A 24,042-nucleotide genomic window follows, 5' to 3' on the forward strand; every position below is an offset into this window, starting at 1 on the left:
ATATATATATATATACACACACATACAATGTAGGGGAAGTGGGAGGGGTAGGGGAAAGGAAAAAATGGAAAGAAAGCCTTTGTAAATAGGGGAGGATGGAGTGGGTGGAGGGCAGGGGTATGGGGAAAAAATGAGAACCAAGACCTGTCATGTAAAGATACAAGATCCCAATGATGAATGTAACTGTACTGTACACCTAAAATGTACCAATAAACTCAATGGGGAAAAAAAAGAACAAAAAGCCCCAGCAACTAAATCTAATTCAGGACTTTTGATTAGATCTTGGTTTTTTTAAATTGCTTTAAAATACAACTGGGGTGGGCAGGGATTTAGCTCAGTGGTTCGGTGGCCTGCCTTGCAAGCACAAGGACCCGAGTTCAATCCCCAGTACCAAAAAACAAAAAACAACTGGGGGAAGCAAGGAACTGTGAATAAGTATGTATCAGATCAGTGGTGGCCAACCTGTGCTCTGTGTGCTGCCGCCAGCTGACTGTATCACTGAAAGCCCTAAAAGGTTCGCCATATAGAAGCGATATATCTGTATCAGACAATATGGAGGGATTTTCAGTAATTTTGTATATTGATGACATATTAACCCATGCTGCAGTCATAGCAAAAGTATTGAGATTTTATGTTCATATTTAAGTATTAAGAGGTAAAATATCTTGATGTTCAAAATGTTTCCGAAATAAAGGAAATATGGTGTTATGACTTGCCTTTAGATTTCCCTCCAAAGCCTCGTGTGCTCTTAGGTGAGGTTTTTTCAGAGGTAGCTACATCTAGAGAGTGTGACTGATTCCTGGTGCAATGCTAGGCCAGAGGGCCCTAGGATTAAAGGTGTGAGTGCTGCCCACCCTAAGTAGTCTGGATAAAAGGGGCAGGAAGATGCTGTTAAGGTCTCTTGTTGTTTTTGCTGTCTTCCAGCCACCAAGAACTGTTGCCCCTCTGCTTTGGAACCAGCTGATTACAGACTAAAACCTTTATAAATGGTGAGCTAAATAAACTTTTCCCCCTTTAACTTTGGGTGTCGGGTATTTTGTCTCAGCAACGAGAGAAAAATAACAAAGACATATGGCAAAAAAAAAAGTGTTATATCAGGACATTATTGAATCCCAAAATTCATATATGGAAACTCTAACTGGGACGGGATGGCATTAGGAAGCAGGGCCTTCGGGGTAAGTCATTAAGATTAGGCCCTGAGGGTACAGCCCCGTGATGGGGTTAGTGCCCTCACAAGACCCTAGAGCATGATTTATTTTAGTGTTTCCAGAGGAACTTATGTCTACAGAACAGGGAGAGGACTCTGACTGAACTAGGACATTCAACCGTGCCAGCCTCCTGAACCAGGACTTTCCAGCCTCCAAAATTGCCAGGCAGGCGGTGGCACCACTGAGCTACATCCCCAGCCCCAAAATAAGTTTCTGTTATATTCTGCTATACCAGGCCGGGCACGCTGAGACACAGGTAATGGACGTGTGCCCATTCACTGTACCAGTGTCTACTTTTCTGTATGAGAACAGCACCTTGACTTAAATACAAAGAGAAATCAAAAAGGAAGCGCTGGATTATTTGTCCTATCGCCTCAGTGTTCTTCCACTCTCACTCAGGGCAGTCCCCAGAGAGAAATGCCCCGTGAAGGGGCCTGCTCTCTATTCTTTAACGGGGCTCCACCACCCACCCCATTATTGGGCAAAGTGCAAACTCCACAGCCCAATATACAAAACCTTTCGAGATTCATCTGACTCTGCGCCACTTTATATATAATGCATTCATGTAACACTCAACAATTTTACCAGTAGGTACAAATATCATTCCCACTTTACAGATAAGTAAATAAAGAGAACACAACTAGCCTGAGATCATATTGCTATTGAGCAGCGCCGCCTGGCTTCGTTATTTGGACCAGATTCTGACTCTAGGTCAGTCCACCATTTTAAGCATAGTATTATTCTGGACCAGGAGTTGTAAGTGCTTAATAAACACTTTTTAGTTGAGTCTTGTTTTCCTTTTTCACTCGATTCCGAAGAGGTGTGACTCCTAATCATCCTGTTCCTCTCAAAAGTCAGAGACGATGGCTGTTGTTAATTCCCGGGCATTCTGCACCGTACTCGCTAATCACGCCTCCAGGAAAGATGCAAAACCTTTTGATTTCATTCTTTTGGAGGAAAGAACGATCAAGAAAAAAGGTGTCGCAGACCGCAAGGGCCCCGCTAGGACCGCAGACGGCACGAAAAGACAGCTGTGACGAGTAGAGTAGGTGACTCGCGGAGAAACCCCAGAAACCTCCGACCCGGAGCCCGAGACGCGCGCCTCCTCGGAGTCCGGAGTCGAACCTGGACTTCCAGCAGGGCCCCCGGAGACGTGGGGCATCCCAGGCCCACTTACCTCGTCCCGACACTGCTTCTGACACATCTGACAATACCAGCGCAGCTTCTGAAGCCCTTTGGATTTAATCCTATTCGCGATAGCCTTGGGGGTAAGAAAATCTGACTTCCCCATCTCAATTACCGAGGTGACCACTTTCGGGGTAAGGGAACTCCGCCGGCCGGAAGCGGAAGTGGACGGGGGAGGTAGGCGGGACAAAGCTGACAGCCAGAAAAAGGCAGGACCGGGAAAGGCCGGTCACCAACTCTCGCGAAACTTCCCTTCTTCGGGCTCGAGGAAACGAGATTGAAGGCGCGAGTGAGATTGGGAAGGGCGCATGCGCGACGCGGTCCGTCTGCCCGACCTTCAGGGGAGCTGCTACCATGTTCTCTCGGGCGAACGTCGTTGGGCTGTCGGCCTGGGCCTTGCAGCCGCAATGGTATGGCAATTTGAAGGAGGGTTGGGAAGATTGCGAGGGATGGAAACGCTCAGTCATATGGGCTGAAGAAAGGGTTGGGGCGTGTAGGACGGACCCAGGGTCGCAGGGCGGAGCATTCCCCGGTCGCTTGGGCGCAGGAAGCGGCCCCGGAGCTGGAATGGCGCGCGCAAGGGACTGAGCAAGGTCTTGCCAAGTCCGCTGGGGCTGGGAGGGTCCCCTGGGACCTCGAAACTGAGCCCTTGGACCAATCTTGTATTCGTCCTGCTCATAAATACTTCCTCAGCTTGCTCTGCGTACTCGGTACCAAGGCCAGGGAAGTCTTAGCAGGCCCGCAAGGTGAAGGAGAAGCAGAAGAAGCCTAGGAGTTGTACCGTGTGTCCTCGATGCCCTCTGAAGCACTCCAGGGTAGGGCGGAGTGATCCTTTACTATCTGATCTGATCGTTTCAGTGTGCACTCTATAGCGGGCGATTTGCTGAGTATTGGAGAAATGGAGGTGAACCAAAAAAATTAAGTGCCTGATAGGCTGGTGGTCGGGTGCAGAAGGAAATTTAAAGATCTGTTGGTGAGGAAGGGAAAGACATCCAGCACTATCTCCAAAACATGCTGAGCAGTTACCCTGCAAGGTCATGAAATTGTCCCAAGATCCCCAGGAAGAAGAGCTGCATTACTCCTAAAGTGACATTAAAGGGTGCTGTAAGTTTTGATGATTTTAAACATTAATTCTCTGGGCAAAAATGCGTATTAGAAGCGTAGGAAGAGTCAGGTAAAATTGGTTTGTGGGTAGTGCTGAACAGCAGGATGAAATGTTACGATGCTAGAGAATCTGAAAGAACTTAGATGCAGTGCTAAGGGGAGTATTAGATATAGGCCGTGTCCTCAAAATCCCCTGGTTTTACAATATAGAAGATTTTTTAAGCACCTAAGCACTATGCTAGGTTTTGTATCCTAATTTGCAAAAAGGGCTCTAAAGCGTTAATTCAGATAGGTCTTTCCTAATGCAAAGAATTTACAGCAAGTATATTTCAAGAAGAATATATTTTAAGAATTTCAGGGTAATGAAATTAAATATAACGTGAGATATCTATATAAAACTTTGGAAGTCTGATTTTTTTTTTTTCCTTCTAAAAGGGTTGCTGGGGCTGGGGATGTAGCTCACACAGTGCCTGTCTGGCAAGCATGAGGCCCTGCGATCACTTCCCAGTACCAAAAGAAAAGAAAAGGGCTGGGGATGTAGCTTAGTGGAGGGTCCTGGGTTCAGTCCCTAGTACCTCAATCACTCAGTACTGAGAAAGAATATTCATGGGAATTAAGTCTTGGTAGTTACTCTCGGTTGTGTACATTGCCCCGTTAGTTAACCATTCAGCAGACAATTGCTGAGTGCCAGCCCTGCACCAGTGGGCTCTAAGGAAAGTGCTGAAATCTGAATAGATTCGGAAAGAGTGATCTGGAAACAGTCCCTGTCATGCGTGCACTGCTGCTCAGTAAAAATCAGCTCTTTTTTCTATCCTTTTCGTCTACCTGCAGTACTGCTATCATTTAGTATTTTTAGAAACTTAGGCTACCACTGTCCTGCCCGTGAGGCTTTGGGCAAGTTACTTAGTGTCTGTGCTGCTGGTTGCTCGCCTCTTAAATGGACCTAATAATAAATAATAGTACACGGTTTGTTGGGTTAGTGTGTGGGTTACGTAAATAACTGCGGAGAACCCAGGATACTGGGGGAAGTGCAGATGTGGATCCAATATGTCTGGTGAGCAAATGCAAACAAGGTCATAAATACAGGGTATTCTGTCTGACAGGACCCTGGGAAGGCGTGGACAAGTGTGAGGCACTCACTTTCTGGTGTAAAGGCAGGTGACGGACTGAGATTTAGTATCCGAATAAAATGTACGTCATAAGAATTTGCCAATACTGTTTCTTCATTCGTTTTTATGCTGTATTGTAGCATTATATGTTCCTCAAAAATCAAACCAGTGTCTTTGAATGATGAATCATTCATGACTCCCTCTGCCCTTTCTCATGTCTGGTGACAGCTATAGGAAGATAGTGGACACAGGTCATCTGCAGTTCATTTCATTCTCCCTCATTATGTCAGATAACCTAAGGGTTTCCCAGGACATGATGCAGTGATTCAGAACATTATCCTCTCAATGCAAAATCTCTCTCACTGGCTAGTTCAGTAGATTGAGCTATCCCTAAAGAGTGGTCAGGCAGCTCATGGCTATTTGATTTTTTTATTGGTTTGTTTGTTTTTGAAACAAGGCCTCGCAGTGTAGTTCAAGCTGGCCTTGAACTCATGATGATCTTGTGCCTCGGCCTCCTAAATTGCTGGTATTACAGGCATGCGCCACCATGCCTGGCCTGCTTGGTCAAATTAGACATAAAAAATAAAGGAGTAACAGTCATTTTTAGAGCTAAGTGGAGGCTAAATAAGAGCTCTTCTAAACACATGCAATGACAGCATGTGCACAGCGTAAAGAATAACAGGTGAAGCCAGGCGTGGTGGCTCACACCGGTACCGGTACAGAGTGAGCTCAAGGCCATGTCGGACTACGTAGTGAAACCTCGTCTCAGAAAATAAAGAAAGAATCACAGATGATGCTTCCATTTGGTATTCCTCACTTGGAATATTTATGGAAACCAAAACATTACATTCATCCAAATCACAGTATACAATTCAGATTTGTTCCTTTTGATAATCTGTAGCAAGACACTTGTGTTTGGATTGGAAAAGTCATTCATTGTGCCAGAAAAAGCCACCTGAAAATGATGCTACTTTTCAGGTGCCATTATGAGAAAAGAATGTTAGTAGAAGAGTTGTGTCCTGTACTCTGTACTCTGAAATAGCGGTTTTCTGTATCGTCCAGCTTTTTTTCCCCCCTTTGGTACCAGGGCTCAAACTCAGGACCTTGGGTCTTGCAAAGCAGGCACAGCACCCTGAGCTAAATTTCTGGCCCAGCTTTTTTTATTCTTACAACCAAAGCTAATATTTTGCATATAGTCTGCTTCCTTATTTTTGTTCTCTATGACCTAATAATAGGATTAAACTAAGCCAAGAGGTTTTTTTTTTTAAAAAAAAAACTTTTACACTTGATCTTAGCCAAAAGGCCCAGAAGCAATTGAAAAAAAACTATTTTAGATATGAACTTCCAGGCTTATTTTATACACAAATGTGATCACAAAAATGATATTGTACAACATTATTTCATAACCTGCATTTTTTTTGCTGTAGTTTTTGTTTATTTGAGATATCACCAAGCCTGGCCTTGAATTGATCTGTATACTGAGCTGACCTTGAACTTGAAAATCTGCCTCCCAGATGCTGGGCTTACACACACACCTGGCTGCAGAACCTACATTTTAAAAACTGGATTCCATAGACTTCAAGTTGTGCATTTAATAGAGTTCATCTTCCCATCTACCATTCTGAAGTCTCCTAATGTTAATATCTTGCTTTATAGTGGTATGGCTAAGGAACCGATCAGTAGGGATACACTGTTACTAACTAGAGTTGCTAGTTTCATTGAGGTTCACTTTTTTGACATTTCTGTGGGTTTTGACAAAGGCATAAGAACATGTATTCTCCATTCTAGTATTATCCAAAAGAGTTTCACTACCCTCAAAAGTCTGCCCTTCCCCTAAGTCCCTGGCAACCACTGCTGTCTTTGCTGTTGCTATAGGCTTATCTTTTCTGGCATGGCATACAGTTAGAATAAAAACTATTATGGCTTTTTTCAGACTGCTTCTTTTTTTTTTGTACCAGAGATCAAACTTGGGGCCTTGTGCTTGCGAGGCAGGCGGTGGAACCACTGAACTACATCCCCAGGCCTGAGACTGCTTCTTTTCATGTAGCAGTATGCATTTAAGATTTCTCTTGTCTTTTTATGAGTTGGTAGTACATGTATTCTTATTGCTAATATTCTGTTGTATGGATGTACCAGGGAGCCTCAGATTTTCTGTTCATTCACATAGCAAAGAGCACCTTGGTTACTTTGGTGATTGCCAGTTTTGGGCCAGGCTAAATAAAGCTGCAGTAAAGACTTTGGTGTAGCTTTTATGTAGTCGTAAGTTTTTAAGCTCAGTTGTGCAAATACCATATTGAATCTTGTGTTGGTTACTATTCTCTTGTTGCTGAGGCTTCTTGTCCATGAACGTGGGACCCCTCTTTATTTAGATCTTTGCGTTCTTTCACCAGTGTTTTGTACTTTTCCTTGTGTAGATCTTGTATTTATGTCACCTTTTAAGTGCTTTTTTTTTTGATACAGGGATCGAACTTAAATGCTTTTTAAATTGTAAAATAAATATACAGGGTATTATTTACACGAATGTCAACTGTACACTTAAATTCAGACTCTTAACTGTTCATACCTTATACTGTTGGGCCCTTATTTGCAGGTTCTATATCTGCAAATCCAGCCAATTAGATAAAGAATTTTTTTTTTTTTTTTTTTTTTTTGGTACCGGGGATTGAACTTGGGTCCTTGCGCTTGCAAGGTAGGCCACTGAACCGCTGAGCTAAATCCCTGGCAAGAACATTTTTTAAAAAGCATCTGCACTGTGAGCCTGATGTGGGGATGTCCCTGTAATCCCAGCATTCAGGAAGCTGAGAGAGGAGGATCACCACGAGTCAAGTCCAGCCTAGGCTACGTGGTGAATTCAAGGCCAGCCTAAACTACTACATAATGAGACTGTCTCAGAAAGCACCCCCCAGGCATCTGTACTGAACATATCTGCATGCTTTTTTTTTTCTGTCATTATTCCCTAAAGAACACAGTATAATGACTGTTTACATTATTATAAGTAATCTAGAGGTGATTTAAAGTATATGGCAGGATGTAAGCTACCGAGGGTGGCTTTGACCTTGTTCCTGCCTCGGCTTCCTGTGTAGCTAGCTGTATGTACCAGCGCAGTGGCCTGCATGTCATTGTACATGAGGGCTTGAACATCAAGGATTCTGACATCTACAAGGGGTCCTACAACCAAACACTGGATACCAAGAGGCATCTGTATGTAAAAAGCAGTCTATTTACCTTTTTTCTTTTCTTGACTTACTACATTAGCTAGGACCTCTAAGATGGTACTGAATAAGGTTGTTATGAGAAAAATCTTGCTTCCCTATCTTAGCAGGAAAGCTTCTAGTTTCTCAACATTAAGTCATAGGTTTGTGTAGAGTTCTTTGTCAGGCTGAGGAAACTGTTCCTAATTTTCTGAGAGACTTTATCATGAATACCACTTGGTTATGGCTTGGCTATAATTCCTTTTAATATGTTGGTCAGTATTTTTGCATCTGTTTATGAGCAATGGGAGCCTAGTCTCCATTTCTTACAGTGTCTTTATTTCAGTACTGGGCTAATGCTTCTTCAGAGAACTGGAACGTTCTGTTTCTTCTTCTAATTCTACTCGCTGTTGTTAAGTAGTTTGGGTTTGGGCTTTTAGCGCCAACAACAGTGTTACTGATAGTTCTCAAATCTGGATCTGAACTCTTAAGAACCGCTTGTTTTCCCCTACATTTCCACTGACCCTCTAATCTTTTAACTATATTTTGTTCAAAATTCATTATCTCCCGGGAGTTCCTTCCCACCCAAGTTTTCTATGTAGGTTATGGCAGCACCGTCCACTCGGGTCATTGAATTGGAAAGCTTGGATCAGTCTTGCTGTTTTCCTTTCCTAAGAATTTTCTCTCAGCTCTGCTCTCATGCCTTTGCCCACAGCTTGGCCCAGGTTCTTGCTGTCTTGTGTGTGGAAGCAGCAGCAGCTCACGTCTCCATGCTGTGAAAATTTCATCATTGTAACCTCGTTTCATCTTGTCACTGCCATCTGAAAACTAAATTGCATTGTGGGCTTATAAACACTCTTTTCAAAGCCTACAACCTACAAAATAGTATTTAATTGATTTACTTTTTAGTATTTAAATATATTCAATATTTAAAATAATATGTAAGCACTGATTTACACTTTCAGTTTGTCACACTAGAGAAACTATTTGGCATTTACACGTGTGTGTCTTATTCATTTCACTTAAGAGTATGGCCTCAACATGCATCCATTTAGCTATAAATGTCTCTAGTGTCCCTGAAAACTGAAAGTGTAAAAAAGGACTAAAATGTATAATAGATGATGTGAAATAGGAAGAAAAGGTGCAAAGGGGAAGGGGAAGTTGCAGGGGTAGGGAAAAGAAAGAAGGGCATGGAATTAATATGAGTAAAAGGAAAAATGGAAACAGTCTTTGTAGATAGGGAGGGGTGGAGGGGTTGAAGGGAGGGCAGGGGAAAAACTAAGAACCAAGGTGGATTATGTAAAGGTGCAAATTTCCAGTGATGAATGTCATATTGTGTACCTTAAATGTACCAAAAAAATTAATTTAAAAAAATTTTTCTCTTCCAATTAATTGTGGGTAGAACAAAGATAATCTATTCAAATATTCTTAGGGGGTATTACATTAAATTGATAAAATTTATGATAAAGAGAACAACATTGATGTTGTTAGGTTCTCAAGAAGAGGGCATTAGCAAACTGTTGCCTGTCCCATTGCCTGTTCTTTGTAAATATTTGTAAAATTTTATTAGGACATAATAATAATAATAATGATAAAGCACAACCTGTGTCTGTCTTCCCTATCCTTTTTGTGGAGGGGGGTACCAGGGATCGAACTGGGGACCTTGTACTGGCAAGGCAGGTGGCACTATGTACTGTTTTTTACAATTCCTTGAACGTGATACTGTCTTTCAAAACCACATCCAGTTCTGAGAAGGCCCTCCTCCGGCCCTCCTATATGCACAGATTATGGACTCTTCACATCTCCCATGATGCTCTGCCTGCCAGCACAAGTGCTATGTATGGATTCAAGGTCTTGAAGATTTTATGAAGTTGTCTTTCCCACTAGACCAAAGGTCTTCTCATCTTTCACTAACATTTAAGTCTGATCATGTTTATTCTTGTGCATTAGCATGTAGTTTTAATAGACAAATGTTTGATTAGATTTTACATAGGTCTGAATTTTCACAGACCTTGCCAATGAGATGATAACTTGTCTCTTATGGTCTAAGACGATGCCTTATTCACCAGTGCCTGTAACATAGAAGCTGCTTAATTACATTGATTGATTTGAATTTAAAAAGTAAACTTTCTGTCTAAGTGTAGTCCCATACACGTGGTCAGCTAGGCTGTAACTGAGTCTTATTGTTGAAGGTTGCTATGGAAGTCAGTGTTGCTTTTTAGACAGTTCTCACCATGACTTTGAGTATAAATTGATAGCCTAACAAGGGGAAGAACTTTTTTGTCCTGGAAATTAAGCCAAGATATAGATGTAGAAATAGAGCCCTTGCTGGGCATGGTGGCACATGCCTGTAATCCCAGCACTCAGGGAGGCTGAGGCAGGAGGATTGCTGTGAGTTTGAGGCCAGCCTGGGCTACATAGTGAGTTCCAGGTCAATCTCAACTACATAGTGAGACCCTGTCTCAAAAAACAAAATAAAACAAAAAATAGAAATAGAGCCCTTGTGGATGCCATCATGACTTCAGCAAAAGGCTTGTGTTAGAGTCAAGGCGTTAGAGGCCTTGATACATACCGGCCTTCTTTATCAGTATTGGGAATTTAAATATATAAATAAGACTATAGATTCAGAATCTTGTATTTGATGGATTATTTTTATAAGGCATTTAAGTAATTCTGAATTTTTTCCTTATCTAGTAAAGCTATTTTTGAGAAAAACTGAAATACTTTTAAAACCTTTATTCTCAGGATCCAAGTCCGAAATATGGCAACTTTGAAAGATAGTAAGTATGCTATTTGTCTTGATATTTGAATCAGGAAAAACTAAATTTTGACGAATAAAAGACTTTTTAAAATACACCACTGTATATTGGTCACAACTGACGAAATGGATTTACATTATATGTGCGGGAAATTGGACTTGTTTTGGAAAAGACAAGCATGAGGTGGTGACATGAGAAAGTTTTGTTCCCACTCTATGGTCTATAGGATGACAATGATATCACTAGAAAATCTATCCTATTTATAAGCCGGGCGTGGTGGCGCACACCTGTAATCCTAGCACTGGGGAGGCTGAGGCAGGAGGATCACTGAGTTTGAGCCAGCCTGGGCTACAAAATGAAACCCTGTCTCTAAAAACAAAACAAAATAAAACTAATACTATTTATATATACATAAAAGTAATGTTATGGAATGTGTGGTTAAGGTGACTTTTAATGTCATTTAATGTTTTAAAGACGTAATGAAAAATATAAGTATGTGCTGCACTGTTATCTATGTTACTGTTTGCTCGTCCTGTCTAAATAGCAGCTGGACTTCGCCTTTTTAATGAGTACTAGTTTACGACTGGTTTAGCTTAATGATGTTTATAGATAGCCTCATGTGAACTATTCCATTCTGCACTTTGAAAACTCTTTCAATGAAATTTACCAGTCAAATGCTACTGTAACTCCTTTAACAAACCTCTTCCATTTTCCAGTTACCAGACGACTAAAGTCAATCAAAAACATCCAGAAAATTACCAAGTCTATGAAAATGGTAGCAGCAGCAAAATATGCCCGAGCTGAGAGGGAGCTGAAACCGGCTCGGATATATGGAGTGGGGTCTTTGGGTAAGAAAACACGGTCAGTTACAAGTTCCTGGGAACTGTTTACTACAGAGAAGAGCACTGAGGAGCTCATGTGGTGCTCAGTGTGGTGTTCTGTGAGGGTGGGAACTGTTTGGGCCCTTGTAACTGAAATTAAGCAACTCATCCAAGGTCTCAGATAAATGGACAAGAAGTGTGAACCTCTGTGTGTTGTCATCAAAGCTTGTTTGTTAACCATTGCATGTGACTATATTAACTATAAACATTCTGCAGTTTTTCCTAGATTATTAAATATGCCATGCAAAACACTTGGGGCTAGCTGTGGTGCACATGCTTGTAACTCCAGCACTTAGGAGGCTGAGGCAGGAGGATCACTGTGAATTTGAGGCCATTCTGGACTATGTAGTGAGTTCAAGGCAAGCCTGAACTAGAATGAGACCCCCATCTACAAGAACAAAACTAAGACTAAAACCCTTAGGAGCAGTGCATTAGATGTGGATCTTGATTTCATGATGCTGTCTTGAGGTGGCTCTTTGAGGGCACCACAGGGTGGGGATGGGTGGGGAGTGGACACCCCGCAGTGGGAAGTTGGCAGGGCGGTCGTGGGTGTGACTCGTCACGTTGATGTGAGTGACAGAAGCAGGAAGACAGCTTCAGGCCTTCGTTTGTAAGATACTCGGTACTCTTAACCTTTCAAAGGTATGAACCATTCTTTCCTTCTGATTTTATGTAATCCATTCACCATTGATCTTTCTAGTGGAGAAAACTAATATGGCAGTTTCTCCCCCCGCCCCTTGGTACCAGGGATCAAACTCAGGACCTTGCACCTGAGCTAAATTCCCATTTCTTGATAGGGTAGTTTCGAAAAGAGTTTGTACTTTGTTTTAGGTGTTTTTGTATTTCTTGAAAATAAGCAAAATTGCAGAAAGCTGGGAAGTTCTCATCTTAACCTGTAGGTATAGTGTCTAAACTCTTGGTTTATCACGCTCCCTCATACTGAATTAAGGCTTTTAACTTAATATGATGAAAAAGTAGGCAAATATGAAAGTAAAGAGAATCACATAGTGTATCCCCGTTCATCTCCTGTTTAGCCTGACATTATCAGCTCAAGCCTCCAAAGCGTGAGTTTGGGGCTGGTATCTTCCCAAAGGCACATCCTCCGTGAGGAGGTGGTCCCTGCTGCTCAGTCCCTGCTGTTGCAGCTGCACAGTAGTGGTGTCTTGGCTTCCGCACTTGCCCCTGCAGTCTGCTCTATCCGGCTGCCAGAATGATTACGATGTGAAGGAATCATTTCAAGCGTCCCACCCCAAGTCTCTGCAGATAGAGTAACCAGTCCCCCACCACTGCCTCTCAGTCTTCCTGCCACGCAGCCGGCACCCACGATGCTGCCTGTTGGTCTCCTCCTTCGCTCCATTCGGGTTTCTGCCTAACTGTCTCCCCCGGAGACCTCTGATCACCGTCCCGGTGGTGTCTCCCACTCGGAGTTGGGACCGTGCCTCCTCTCCTCACTGCTGTCTGGCACATCACTGCCGACCGTGTCCAGCCCTGGTAGTACCTACCTCTCCCACGGAAGTTTCATTCCTGAGTCTGCGGCACTTACTCCAGCTGGGTACTCAACAAATACACAGGTGCCTGAGGCTGAAGGAAGATCCTCTTAGCAACAGAACCCACTAGCAGGATATTTAAACATCAACTTAGAAGGCAAAAGTTGCTTTAAATTAAAGAGAATGTCTGTGTATCTCTGTTTTTCCCCCAGTACCAGGGATCGAACTCAGGACCTCGTGCTTACAAGGCAGACACAGTGCCACTGAGCTAAATCCCTGGCCCACATCCATGTATATCTGTGTATTACAAACAGCATATCCAGAATTGCCTTTCGCAGTAATTTTCCTTGTGCTCTGCCACATCTTTTTTTCTTGGTACCGGGGATTGAACTCAGGACCTTGTGCTTGCAAAGCAGGCTATGGAACCACTGAGCTAAATCCCCAGCCCTCTCCCACATCTTTTTTAAGCATGCATTTATACCACTAGCTAAAGGGATTTTATGTGAGAAAATGATCAAGCACTACTCCTCAGATGAAGTAGCTTCGCACATTAAAAATGCCATATTTAGTATCAGCTAACTGGTACAAAGTTGATAGGTTAGGATTTAGCCATCCTTATTAGAGCTCACACGTTGGCTTCCATGAGTTGCTTTCTCAGTCAACACATGCCATTCTAGCTTAGTATAGGGCACTGATCTTCAGTTTCTATGGGACTGTATCTTACATTTGTATACTTCAATACCTAACTTATATAAAATGTGTGCTGGGCACTCAGTAATTGTATCCATGTAATTGTGTTGTTTTTGTGGTGCTGGGGATTAAACCTAGGACTTCACACATGTGAAATAAGTCTTATACCACTGAGCTACCCCACCAACCCTCTAATGTAGTGGTGGTGCATGCCGTGATCCCAGCACTCTGAGAGGCTGAGGCAGGAGAATCGAGTTCAAGACCAGCGTGGGCAATTCAGTGAGACCTTGGCTCAAAGAATAAAAAAGAGCTGGAGACATAGCTCTGTGTGAAGGCCCTGGGTTCAATCCCCAGTGCCACAAAGAAAAGAAAATTGAATTTCCTTATGGATATGTTTACAAGGGGATAGAAAAACATTCTTTAAAAAGTTACTTCCTGGTCTGGTGATTTAGCTCAGTAGTTCCACTGCCTGCCTTGCAAGCTCAAGGACCTGAGTTTGATCCCTGATACGCCCCCCTCAAAAAAAAGTTGCTTTCTCACAAGGACCCGAGTTCAATCCCCAGTACCAAAAAAAGAAGTTGCTTTCTTAGGTGGATGTGGTGGCACACACCTGAAGTCCAGCTGCTTGGAAGGCTGAGACAGGAGTTTCACCAGTTCAAGGCCAAACTAGGCAAATAACCTGTCTAAAAATGTCACTTTCTTGCTAATATGAATAAATATAACCAATTCATTCCCCTCAAAATACTGTACCATAAAAGTACTCATCTAAAACAGGAGAAACTAACTTTGATATCTCTTTAGAGTATTTGTAGTGCCGTAGTAATAAAGAAAGATAGACTTACAGAAGTTACCAGTTCCTGAGCTTTGGAGTTGAATATTCCTCTGTGCTTTTTTGGTGAAAGGGGTAGTAAGGAATTAAAATTTGAGATTCACCGCCCTTTGCTTGAAGTGGGTGAACCAGGCGGCCGTGATAATGGTCCTTGCTGCTACCAGGAGCCCCAGCTTCTGGCTACAGCCAGCTGCTGAAACCCATCGCGCATTTGGCCAGAAAGGTCTGCTCCCAGCCAGTGGCTGAGCACAAGGCAGTGCTAAGGCTGGCTTTCTCGGGAGACTCGGGGCCTGCCCAGCTGCCTTCCTGAGCTTCTCAAATGCACAGCGGACCGGGAAGCTGCTCTCCACCCTCGTCCCTCTGCTCCCTGTCCCAGGGCAGGCGTGCGCTGTGGTGTGAGGTAGGTCTGCCGTTTCGGCTTCCTCTCAGTTTCTCTCAGAGGCATCTCACCCAGTAAGATCGTGTATTTTTAATCCCATTTACTCTGTTGCCTCTGCTTCTTGGAAGACTAGACCAACAAAGATGGTGAAGTAATGCCGAAAATAAATTGGCAGTTATTCTGTATCACCCCTGTTTTGTTCTGTTTTTAAAGTACATACTGGCCCCCTTTTTTTTTTGGAGACAGGGACTCGCTAAGCTGCGAGGTTACTCAGGCTAAGCCAAACTTGAAATTCTTCTGCCTCGGCCTCCTGGGGTTCTGGGATTATAAGCATGCAGTACCACGCCCAGCCAGTTTTGTTTTTTCTTAATAAATTGATGCACAGTTTATATGAGCAGCTCAGTAAATACTGTTTCCTTCTGTTTTAGTTGTATGCTGGAAATTTACATTCTATAGATGTCCAATATATGGATATCTAGATAAGTAGGTACCTCTGTAATTCTACCTCTTTATAAGTTTTTAATTGTGCTAGGAATTTTTTTCTTTCAATTTGGTTTTATTTGGTGTTTTTGGTTTTTTTTTTAGAAAGTCTCACTATAGTTCAGGCCTTGGCCTCCCCGGTTTGTGGGATTTTGGATCTGTGCTGCCACACCTGGCTGGAATTTCTTTTTCTTTTTTTTAGTCACCATTTTTTTAAATTGGCCATTGATGGACCCTTTGGAAACTTTGTTATAGAAATTTAAACCTTTCTGTTTTTCTGCCTGGTTGTAAGCAGTAAGTGTACTGACATTAGATTACATTAGTCAAGTGCCACCTAGACTTAAATGCACATTTGAAAACAGCTCACTGTTTTGTAAATTAGGGATTATTACTGTATTTAATATGAGTTTCGTATTTTAAAAACTGTTGCCCTTTTTTGTTCGTTCCTAAGCTCTGTATGAAAAAGCTGATATTAAGGTACCTGAAGACAAGAAGAAACACCTCCTAATAGGTGTGTCCTCAGATCGAGGGCTTTGCGGTGCTATTCATTCCTCGGTTGCTAAACAGATGAAAAGTGAGGTGGCAACACTCACAGCAGCTGGAAAGGAGGTCATGCTTGTTGGCATTGGTGATAAACTCAGGGGCATACTTTACAGGTGAGTTAAACAGATGTTTGCACTCAGAAGGTCACAGGCATGAGTAAATGGAGGTATCTTTTGATATTAAGCAAATACCTTTTTTGTTTTCACAGAAGGTTTTGTTTTCATATTTTTCAGGATATATTAAAATGTATATTGGGGCTGGGGATTTAGCTCAGCGGTTCGGTGGCCTGCCTTGCAAGCGCAAGGACCCGAGTTCAATCCCTGGTACCAAAAAAAAAAAAAGGTGTATATAGTTTCCTCCACTTTTTTTTTTTACCTTTTTTTCATCCACAGCGTAATTGAATACAATGGAAATAACCATGGCTGTAGGCATTAAGCCAAACAAGGGATCTGAGGAGCTGTCATAGCCTGTAAATGTTAGAAAGGAACAATGGTTCCTTGGTATTAAAAGGAAAGAAATATAGAGAATATAAAATAAGAAAGGTGAAAGTTTTAGTTCTTAGTTCTTGGCTCAAGGGAAGGAATAATGATAATGTGTGGAATAATTTAACTCAAGCACCATCACTGCCCACATCTCTCCAAAAACTTTGATCTAGTCAGGTGTGGTGGCGCATACCTGTTGTCCTAGCACTTGGGAGGCAGAGGCAGGAAGAGCTCCGTGTGTTCCAGGCCAGCCTGAACTAAATAGCGAGACTGTCTGCGCAGCAACAAAACCTGGCCTATTCTGATTTTTTTTTCCTTGTTCTATATATTCTTTCAACACAAATATTCCAAAACAGTTTATGTGATCCCTAGGACTCATTCCGACCAGTTTCTGGTGACATTCAAGGACGTGGGAAGAAAGCCCCCTACTTTTGGAGATGCATCCGTCATTGCTCTTGAATTATTAAATTCTGGATATGAATTTGATGAAGGCTCTATCATCTTTAATCGATTCAGGCAAGAACAGAATTCAAAGTGCTTTTATGTTTGTGTTTTAAATATCTATTTTGAGATTTATACTTGCTTTTGTCATTTCTAGGTCTGTCATCTCCTATAAGACAGAAGAAAAACCCATCTTTTCTCTTAATACCATTGCAAGTGCTGGTAAGTGTCTTTTATGTGACAAGTGTTTTTGGATTTGGAAAGGAGAAATTTTGTACTTCAAAGAAAATACTGTTTGTCCGGATGCCCTGTTGCCTTTTGGGGCTGTTTCAGGAGCACCGTGCCTGAGTGACTTCCATGCCTTATTCCACTTAGTGTTTGACAACTGCTACCCTGTGTCTTCAGGAGCTGAACAAACACATTCCCAAGAGCCTCCTTAGGGGTATTTCCTGCTTTCCGGGGTTGGGGTGCCTCGCTAGAAACGGCTTTAGAGTCTGTGTGGACTCTGAGTACAGTGCTGTCAGAAGCCCTGGAGTAGAGATTTGAACAGTGTTCCCCACGGATCTACACTGGTCCATTCAAGTCTTTGTTTGTTGTTGGAATAAAGTCATCTTCGTTCAGTGAAGCATCCTAAAAATAATATTCTGGAACTTACTTTTTTTGAAGTGTTTCTTTCCAGTTGTATATACTAGGTGTTATCTGTTTTGTGTATATATATTTTACATTTTAACGTCTTCGTTGCAGTGCCCCTCTTACCCAACGGAAGGCCACCATTTTTTTTCAAAAAGCGTTTTATTGAGTGCTTGCTGGTTTTGTGCCAAATGCTGCTAGATTCTGTCCAGAGGGTGTCTCGACCGTGAGATTGTAGCTGTTGTAAATTCGGCTTCTTAACAGTTAAATTGAATCTCAAGCAGAAGATCAGATGTTCTGGTGTCACATTAGTCTGCCGAGTACGGAGCTGCTAAGCAGATCTGTTTGACTCAGATGGCCTCTGCTCTCCAAGAGCTTCTAGGGATCCTTAGGCAGTAGGTGTTTTGGTGAAATCGGCCTCTGGTCCGCTGAGCCCCGCCGCCGCTCGTCTTCACAGAGAGCATGAGCGTCTACGATGACGTGGACGCGGACGTGCTGCGGAATTACCAGGAGTACAGCCTGGCCAACGTCCTCTACTACTCCCTGAAGGAGTCCACCACCAGCGAGCAGAGCGCCAGGATGACGGCCATGGACAACGCCAGCAAGAACGCTTGTAAGCGCGTGGGGCGGCCGCGTGGACGCGCCCGGGCCTGTGCCGGGGGCTGCACCAGGCCTGGCAGGACGAGCAGACGCTCACGGGGCAGCTCTGCTTACCGGAGCCCTTGCCGCGTAGCTGCAGACACGCTCACGAGGTGTTTCTTGCCTCGGAGGGAAGCACATCTTACTTCTCGGGTGCTAAGTAGGCTTGTAGGTAATGTAGAAGTAGTCCAGTGGAAGATGTGTAATGTCGGAATCCATAAACAGCTTCCTTCCCTCCTCTCCCGTCTCTGGAGTGCTGGGGATTGACTGGACCCAGGGCCTTTGCACTCACCTAGATTCCCAGTCCTTCCCCCGCTCCCGTTTTTGTTCTCTCTCTCATCCGTTGGTTCATTCATTTATTTATTTATTTGTGGTGGCGGTGTTTTGTTATTAGGGATCGAACTCAGGACCTTGCTCTTGCTGGGCAGGCGCGGTGCCCCTGAGCTACATCCCCAGCCCTTGGCCTACGATTTTTCTTCTGAGACAGATCTTACGAAGTTCCCCGGGGTGGGCTCAAACTTGCCACCCTTCTGTCTCAGCCTTCTGGAGTGCCAGGATTACAGATGTGCATGGCTGTTCCCAGCTCTTAGTTTTCAGTTAAAGCAACTAGGGATTGATTGGTTACTCCTCTCTGCTTTGGGGTTTGTCATTCAGTCTTTCTGTCCTGTTCGCAGCTGAGATGATTGATAAGTTGACTTTGACATTCAACCGCACTCGACAGGCTGTCATCACCAAAGAGCTGATTGAGATCATCTCTGGCGCAGCAGCTCTGTAAGTAACTGCAGATTGTTCCCTCGGGCGCTCTCTCCTCTCCTCATCTGCTTAACCTTGGCGTGAAAGTGTTTACTCTTTTTTTTTTTTTTTTTTGTCCATTAAAATGAAAAGGATTCATTGCTGAATTTTGACTCTTTAGGCTCTCTGTTTTATTTGGATTGTTTCTCAGGCTTACTTTCTTCAATTTAGAAATCAGTATATTATTAGCTCTCACTTTCCTAAACTGTTAGGAGTAAAGATTGAATAATTCAGTACCATTTGTAAGCTCTGTCTTTGGAATTTAAAGTGTTGCCGGCCAAGCTGTCTGAATTTCAGGACTAGTTTTGCATTTGGTTTCAATGGTCCGGAAATTTTTAAAATTATTTTTCCTACATCAGAGCCATACATAGCACACTGTGTTCCTCAAGAAAATGTCATGATTGTGAAGACATGTTGATGTTTGTGAAACAAAGGGTAACATCATGCAAATTTTATTCAGAAAATTATTAAAGTGACAATATATGTGCAAAATACAATGCTAGGCAGTGTTTAGGATTTGGTTCTCTCAGGACATTTTTTTTTTAATAGGGTGAGAAAATGATTATTGTGATGAAAGATAAAATGTATAGTGAGTTTATCTTTGATTCATTCCATGTTACCTCCTATAAAGTGATCACCAACTTCTAGAAGAAAAGAGTTGTTTTGAGGGGGTTTTTGTTTTGTTTTGAGACAGACTCTTGCCACATGGTCCAGATTGCTTCTAAACTCCTAGACTTTAGGCTGGGGATTTAGCTCAGTGGTTCTGCTGCCTGCCTCACAAGCACAAGGACCCGAGTTCAATCCCCAGTACCAAAAAAACAAAAAACAAAAACAATAAACTCCTATACTCAAGCAATCCTCCTGTTTCAGCCTCCCCCATAGCTGGGACTACAGCCATGTGCCACCACACCTAGCAAAAAGATGTTTGGGTTGTTTTTGTTTTTTGTTTTTTTTTGTTTTCAGTTTTGAGTGCCTCTTAAGTGCAAGGCCATGTACTAGATACTGACGCTATAATGCTGACAGTCTTTGCCATCAGGGAGCTTAACAGAGCAGACAGAGAAGATACTAAATAAGAAATTACAGCAGAAAGCAGAGGTTAGCAAACTGGAGCAGAGCTACATTTTAAAAGGTTATTAAAGTAGGGAAGGGGGCAGACAGCATGTGACCCATGGGTCTGAAATATTTACTATCTGGCCTTTCACAGAAAAAACAATTTTGCTCTTTGAGAACATATTGTGAGGAAAATAGAACTCATTCTGTGGGATACGATGAGTCTGCAGGAACAGCCTAGCTTGATAGCTGTGATCATATATTTTCTGGCTATCAGTGCTCTTTCCAGTCTAATCCCTTACCATTTCTTGCTTGAACCTCAGCCACTTCATCTATTTTGAGGTCTTCAAATATATCTTGCTCTTTTCTTCTCTCATCTCCAAGGAGATGGCCCGGGACTTCAAAATGGGCTACATCTCCAGTCTTTTTTTTTATTTTTTTTTGATCCTGCTAAGTCACTAAATTGCCCAGGCTGGACTCAAACTGGAACCCTCCTGGCCTCAGCCTCCCAAAGTGCTGCGATTTCAACTGTGTGCCACCACAGCGAGTTTATGCCATTTTGTCCTTCCTGTTGGTTTGATTGTTCACCTGAGAGTCTCTATTTACCTTTCCTAACTGGCAAGGGGAACCCTGTCTTTAGAAGACACTCCGTGAGTGCAGCACCCTTTATCCCAAGCAGCTTCTTATCCTCACACTTCTGACATTAGGTCAGGAAGGGCCTTTTGATCTGTCCATGTGCTTGAGGCTAGAGTAGGAAGGATCATGTTCTAAAACTAATGGAGGGCCGGGGATGTAGCTCAGTGGTTCCACTGCCTGCCTTGCAAGCGCAAGGACCCAAGTTCAATCCCCGGTACCAAAAAGAACTAATTGAGCCACTGGAGATTACTGTATAAGTTGCTGTTTGACTGTATCAGCTCTGTGATCCTAAGCATTCATTCTCCCTTCTCTTACTTTGCTTCCTCAGCATGGTTTTCTTAGTGACACTCCCATCTCTTGGCCCTGGCACAAGCGTTCTGTTGGCATCATAGAATAGTCTTGTGATACCCAGCATGATAAACTCAGTTGACACCCTGTGACTCAGCTTTGTCACCCATAAATGAGAACCAATACAAGGATCCATTACTCATTCTCGTTGCTGTGAGTCCTGGCTGCTGCTAGGCTGATTTCTTCTTGGATGCTAAGTTTGAGAAGGCCCAGGGGAGGAGCTGCATTCTGAAGGCCCAGAGGCTGTGGAATCCTGAGAATTCAAAGCTCTTTTTGGCTTTTGCCAAAGGAATGTTAGGTTTCAACTATAGATCACAACTTCGGTAAAATGCAGGACCAGGCTCCTCTTTTATGATTAGGAATGCGGGAGCCTTACTAAAAGTCACAGATGAAGGAAAATGAGAAGGGGATGGGAACATCAAGCTACGAATTTAGAAAAATGAATCCAAACAACGGAAAATTACCTATGAAATTTCCGCTGTCTAGAAGATAGTCTACCTCCTTATTTTAGAAGCTAAGTTTTAGGACCGGGGATTTATCTCCGTGGTTCTGCTGCCTGCCTTGCAAGCTCAAGGTCCTAAGTTCGATCCCGGTACCAAAAATACATAAATAAATAAATAAGTTTTGCAGTCCAAGGTCGGATTATTTATGTGAGTGGATTGTGTGCTTTGTAACCTCTTTGTTTTTATGGTTTGAAGCTTTAATATTTAATGCAGATACATACAAGTATTTAGTAATAAAATTAAAGGCATGACTAATCATAATGTTTGAGGTAACAAGTAAATGCTACCAGTTTAAAATTTTTTAATATATGCTCCTTATTGAAAAAGTAGTGCTTTAAATTGTATCTTCAGTCTTAACTATTTGCACGAACATATTTTTATTGCTTCTAACCAGACTGGAATCTATTAACTTATGTCACTGAGTTGCTTTTAAAGGAATGTTTTGGTTAAGTATATGATATACTCAAGGTAGCATCTGTAGCAACGACTGTGGTGAACTAGCATGGGATGCTTCTTGACCTGCTTGTTTTGTGCTTGTCTTTTTCTAATACAATAACCAGGGATTAATGAAAATCGAGTTCCGTCCTCAGACAAGAGGTAAAGTTCAGTCCCTTTTCCCATTCTCTTTCAAAAAGGAAACCTAGCCAAATAATTGAAGCTAATTTAGCAATAATGAAACTGCTTCTCAGAGATTTTAGATCAGCAGGCCAGTTTATAGCAGCAGCCAGTTTGTGGGTGCAGATGGGCGATACTAGTACTTTTGTACACTATTAAATATATTGGTTGTAGAAAATATAGATGTAGGAAATGAGTTTCAAGGATAGAGAATTAGCATTATTTTGAGATATTAAATATAGGTCAGTGAAGTCGGTTCTCAAACTGAATGGTCTCAAAACCCCTAAATGTCTAACAGAAGATTCTCATCTATTTATGACCTCATTTTCTTGTGATGTCATAGACCCTCGGAAAATAATTGTATACTCTGTGAATACAATGAGAATAAGCAGACAAATATTATTCTAGTGAACCCATGAAAGCCCCACAGGACAAAATCCGAGAGCTCCTGGAGCATTTTATTTTATTATGTAAATTTAGTTCTTTATACCCCATTAAAATTGTTACCTCTTAATATTATTTTCTCCCCCAAAAAATATAGTGTGATTTTTACTTGTTCTGTTTTTTGCTTTTCAGGTAAAAAAGGAATATTCAAGCTGATTCTTTTTAGCTTACTGCTGTCATCAGAAGAGTGATCCACTGTTTGAATTACTAAAGACAACAAGATGTTTATAAATTACCTTACAATAAACAACTTACAATAAAAAAATCAGTTTGTTCTTTATTATATAAGGACTGTAGTTGTAATTTTCCAAATGAGATGATGTTAAAAACATTTTAAAACATTAACATGCTATTATTAAAATTTTTAGTGGAAGATAATTCAGGAAGCTTTCCTGATTTTATAGTTCTCTACAACGTTAAAAAGCCGAGCTTCTGGGGTTTCATTCTTTTGCAACAAAACGAAGTAAAAATGCCACTAGATGCATTTGCCATTTCTTTTTCTTTTCTGGTACCTGGGGTCAAACTCAGGACCTTGCACTTGCCGGGCAGTCGCGGCACTGCTGAGCTACACCCTTGGCACACTGCCGTTTCTTAAATATAAAATACAGAATTCCAGGGATATACTTCATTTACATGAATTTTTTAATGCCTTTTTTACACACAAAGAACATTTATGGATTATAGTTCCCTTTAGTTAACCATTAAGAATGGATGCTTGGGCTGGGGATGTAGCTCCGCGGTTCGGCGGCCTGCCTTGCAAGCGCAAGGACCTGAGTTCAATCCCCGGTACCAAAAAAAAAGAATGGGTGCTTGAACTGATTGCATACACCAAGTTGGTTATGCCAACATGTCAGCTTTTTTTTTTTTTTGTATTTAAGGTGCTTAATATTTTTTATTGTAAAAGTAATATACAACTTCCAGGAAATATACAATAATAGAATTCTATTCTCAATAGCTGATATATATATCACTCCGAACTTTTTTTTTGTTTTTTTTGCTTGTTGAGACAGCGTCTCCCTATGTAGCCCAGGCTGGTCTGAAACTCACAGCGATCCTCCTGCCTCAGCCTCCCGAGTGCTGGGATGACAGGTGTGCACCACCACGCCCAGCTAATCACTCCTAGCTTTTAAAAGCCACTAAATTTCAGGGTGTGATGGCGCATACCTGTCATCCCAGCACTGAGGAGGCTGAGGCAGTAGGACTGCTGTGAGTTCAAGGCCAAACTTGGCTACAGAGTGAGACCATGTCTCAAAAAAAGAAGCCACTAAGTGAATGAGTGGTTACATTTAGAAAAGATGCTTCATTTTTCGAACAACTCTACCCTCAGTAGTGGGTTAAACAGATCCATGTAAAAGTTGAGTAGCAAGCACAAACCCATAAAGCGGGCAGTGCTGCCTCCTCTGCGAAGGGTGCAAGAAGAAACAGGAGCACCTGGTTGTCCTGTAGCTCCCCAGAGAGCAAGGAGCCCCTTCTGAGTGGGTCGGGACGGGGCCCCAGGAAGCAGGAGGGGTGACCCGTCTGTCCGGTCCCACGCCTTCGCAGGTTGCTGCTCCCCTGCTGGTCCTCTGCCATGATGTTCGGAGCCCTCCACTGGACAGAAACCCCGGGAGCCACGAA

At 42.4% G+C, this 24,042-nt stretch overlaps 2 protein-coding genes and 1 pseudogene across 5 annotated transcripts in view; 1 reads left to right on the forward strand and 2 right to left on the reverse strand.

Annotated features, from left to right (window-relative positions):
• Kin (Kin17 DNA and RNA binding protein) overlaps positions 1-2,543 on the reverse strand; it is a 44,309-nt gene extending 41,766 nt beyond the window's left edge. For both annotated transcript variants that reach the window (XM_010621389.3, XM_010621388.3), the window contains exon 1: positions 2,386-2,543. In XM_010621389.3, coding sequence (XP_010619691.1) covers positions 2,386-2,499 — 114 coding nt within the window. In that variant the 5' untranslated portion in view covers positions 2,500-2,543. The remainder of the gene's footprint in view (positions 1-2,385) is intronic.
• Positions 2,544-2,655: 112 nt separating this feature from the next.
• Atp5f1c (ATP synthase F1 subunit gamma) lies at positions 2,656-22,690 on the forward strand. Of its 3 annotated transcripts, XM_010621381.3 has the most exons (10): positions 2,656-2,803; positions 10,543-10,577; positions 11,273-11,404; positions 15,754-15,958; positions 16,700-16,843; positions 16,926-16,990; positions 17,856-18,011; positions 18,712-18,808; positions 21,927-21,963; positions 22,558-22,690. In XM_010621381.3, exons 1-9 carry the CDS (start codon positions 2,748-2,750, stop codon positions 21,931-21,933), a joined length of 897 nt encoding a protein of 298 aa, XP_010619683.1. In that variant the 5' UTR covers positions 2,656-2,747; the 3' UTR covers positions 21,934-21,963; positions 22,558-22,690. The 3 variants fall into 3 exon arrangements, with proteins under 3 accessions (XP_010619683.1, XP_019062641.1, XP_010619685.1); XM_019207096.2 differs by lacking the exon at positions 21,927-21,963; XM_010621383.2 differs by lacking the exons at positions 21,927-21,963; positions 22,558-22,690 and having other exon boundaries at positions 18,712-18,812.
• Positions 5,816-5,921, reverse strand: LOC117285486 (annotated as a pseudogene).
• Positions 22,691-24,042: the final 1,352 nt, after the last annotated feature.

This window comes from Fukomys damarensis, unplaced genomic scaffold (genome assembly GCF_012274545.1).
Source record: "Fukomys damarensis isolate Sample0158 unplaced genomic scaffold, DMR_v1.0_HiC HiC_scaffold_10, whole genome shotgun sequence".
In the NCBI taxonomy this organism is placed as follows: Eukaryota; Metazoa; Chordata; class Mammalia; order Rodentia; family Bathyergidae; genus Fukomys; species Fukomys damarensis.

Coding starts and splice junctions, on each gene's coding strand:
- Atp5f1c (XM_010621381.3), top strand. CDS start 2,748: ATGTTCTCTCGGGCGAACGTCGTTGGGCTGTCGGCCTGGGCCTTGCAG. Junction 15,959..16,699: donor CTCAGGGGCATACTTTACAG/GTGAGTTAAACA, acceptor TGTGATCCCTAG/GACTCATTCCGACCAGTTTC. Junction 18,012..18,711: donor CAACGCCAGCAAGAACGCTT/GTAAGCGCGTGG, acceptor TCCTGTTCGCAG/CTGAGATGATTGATAAGTTG.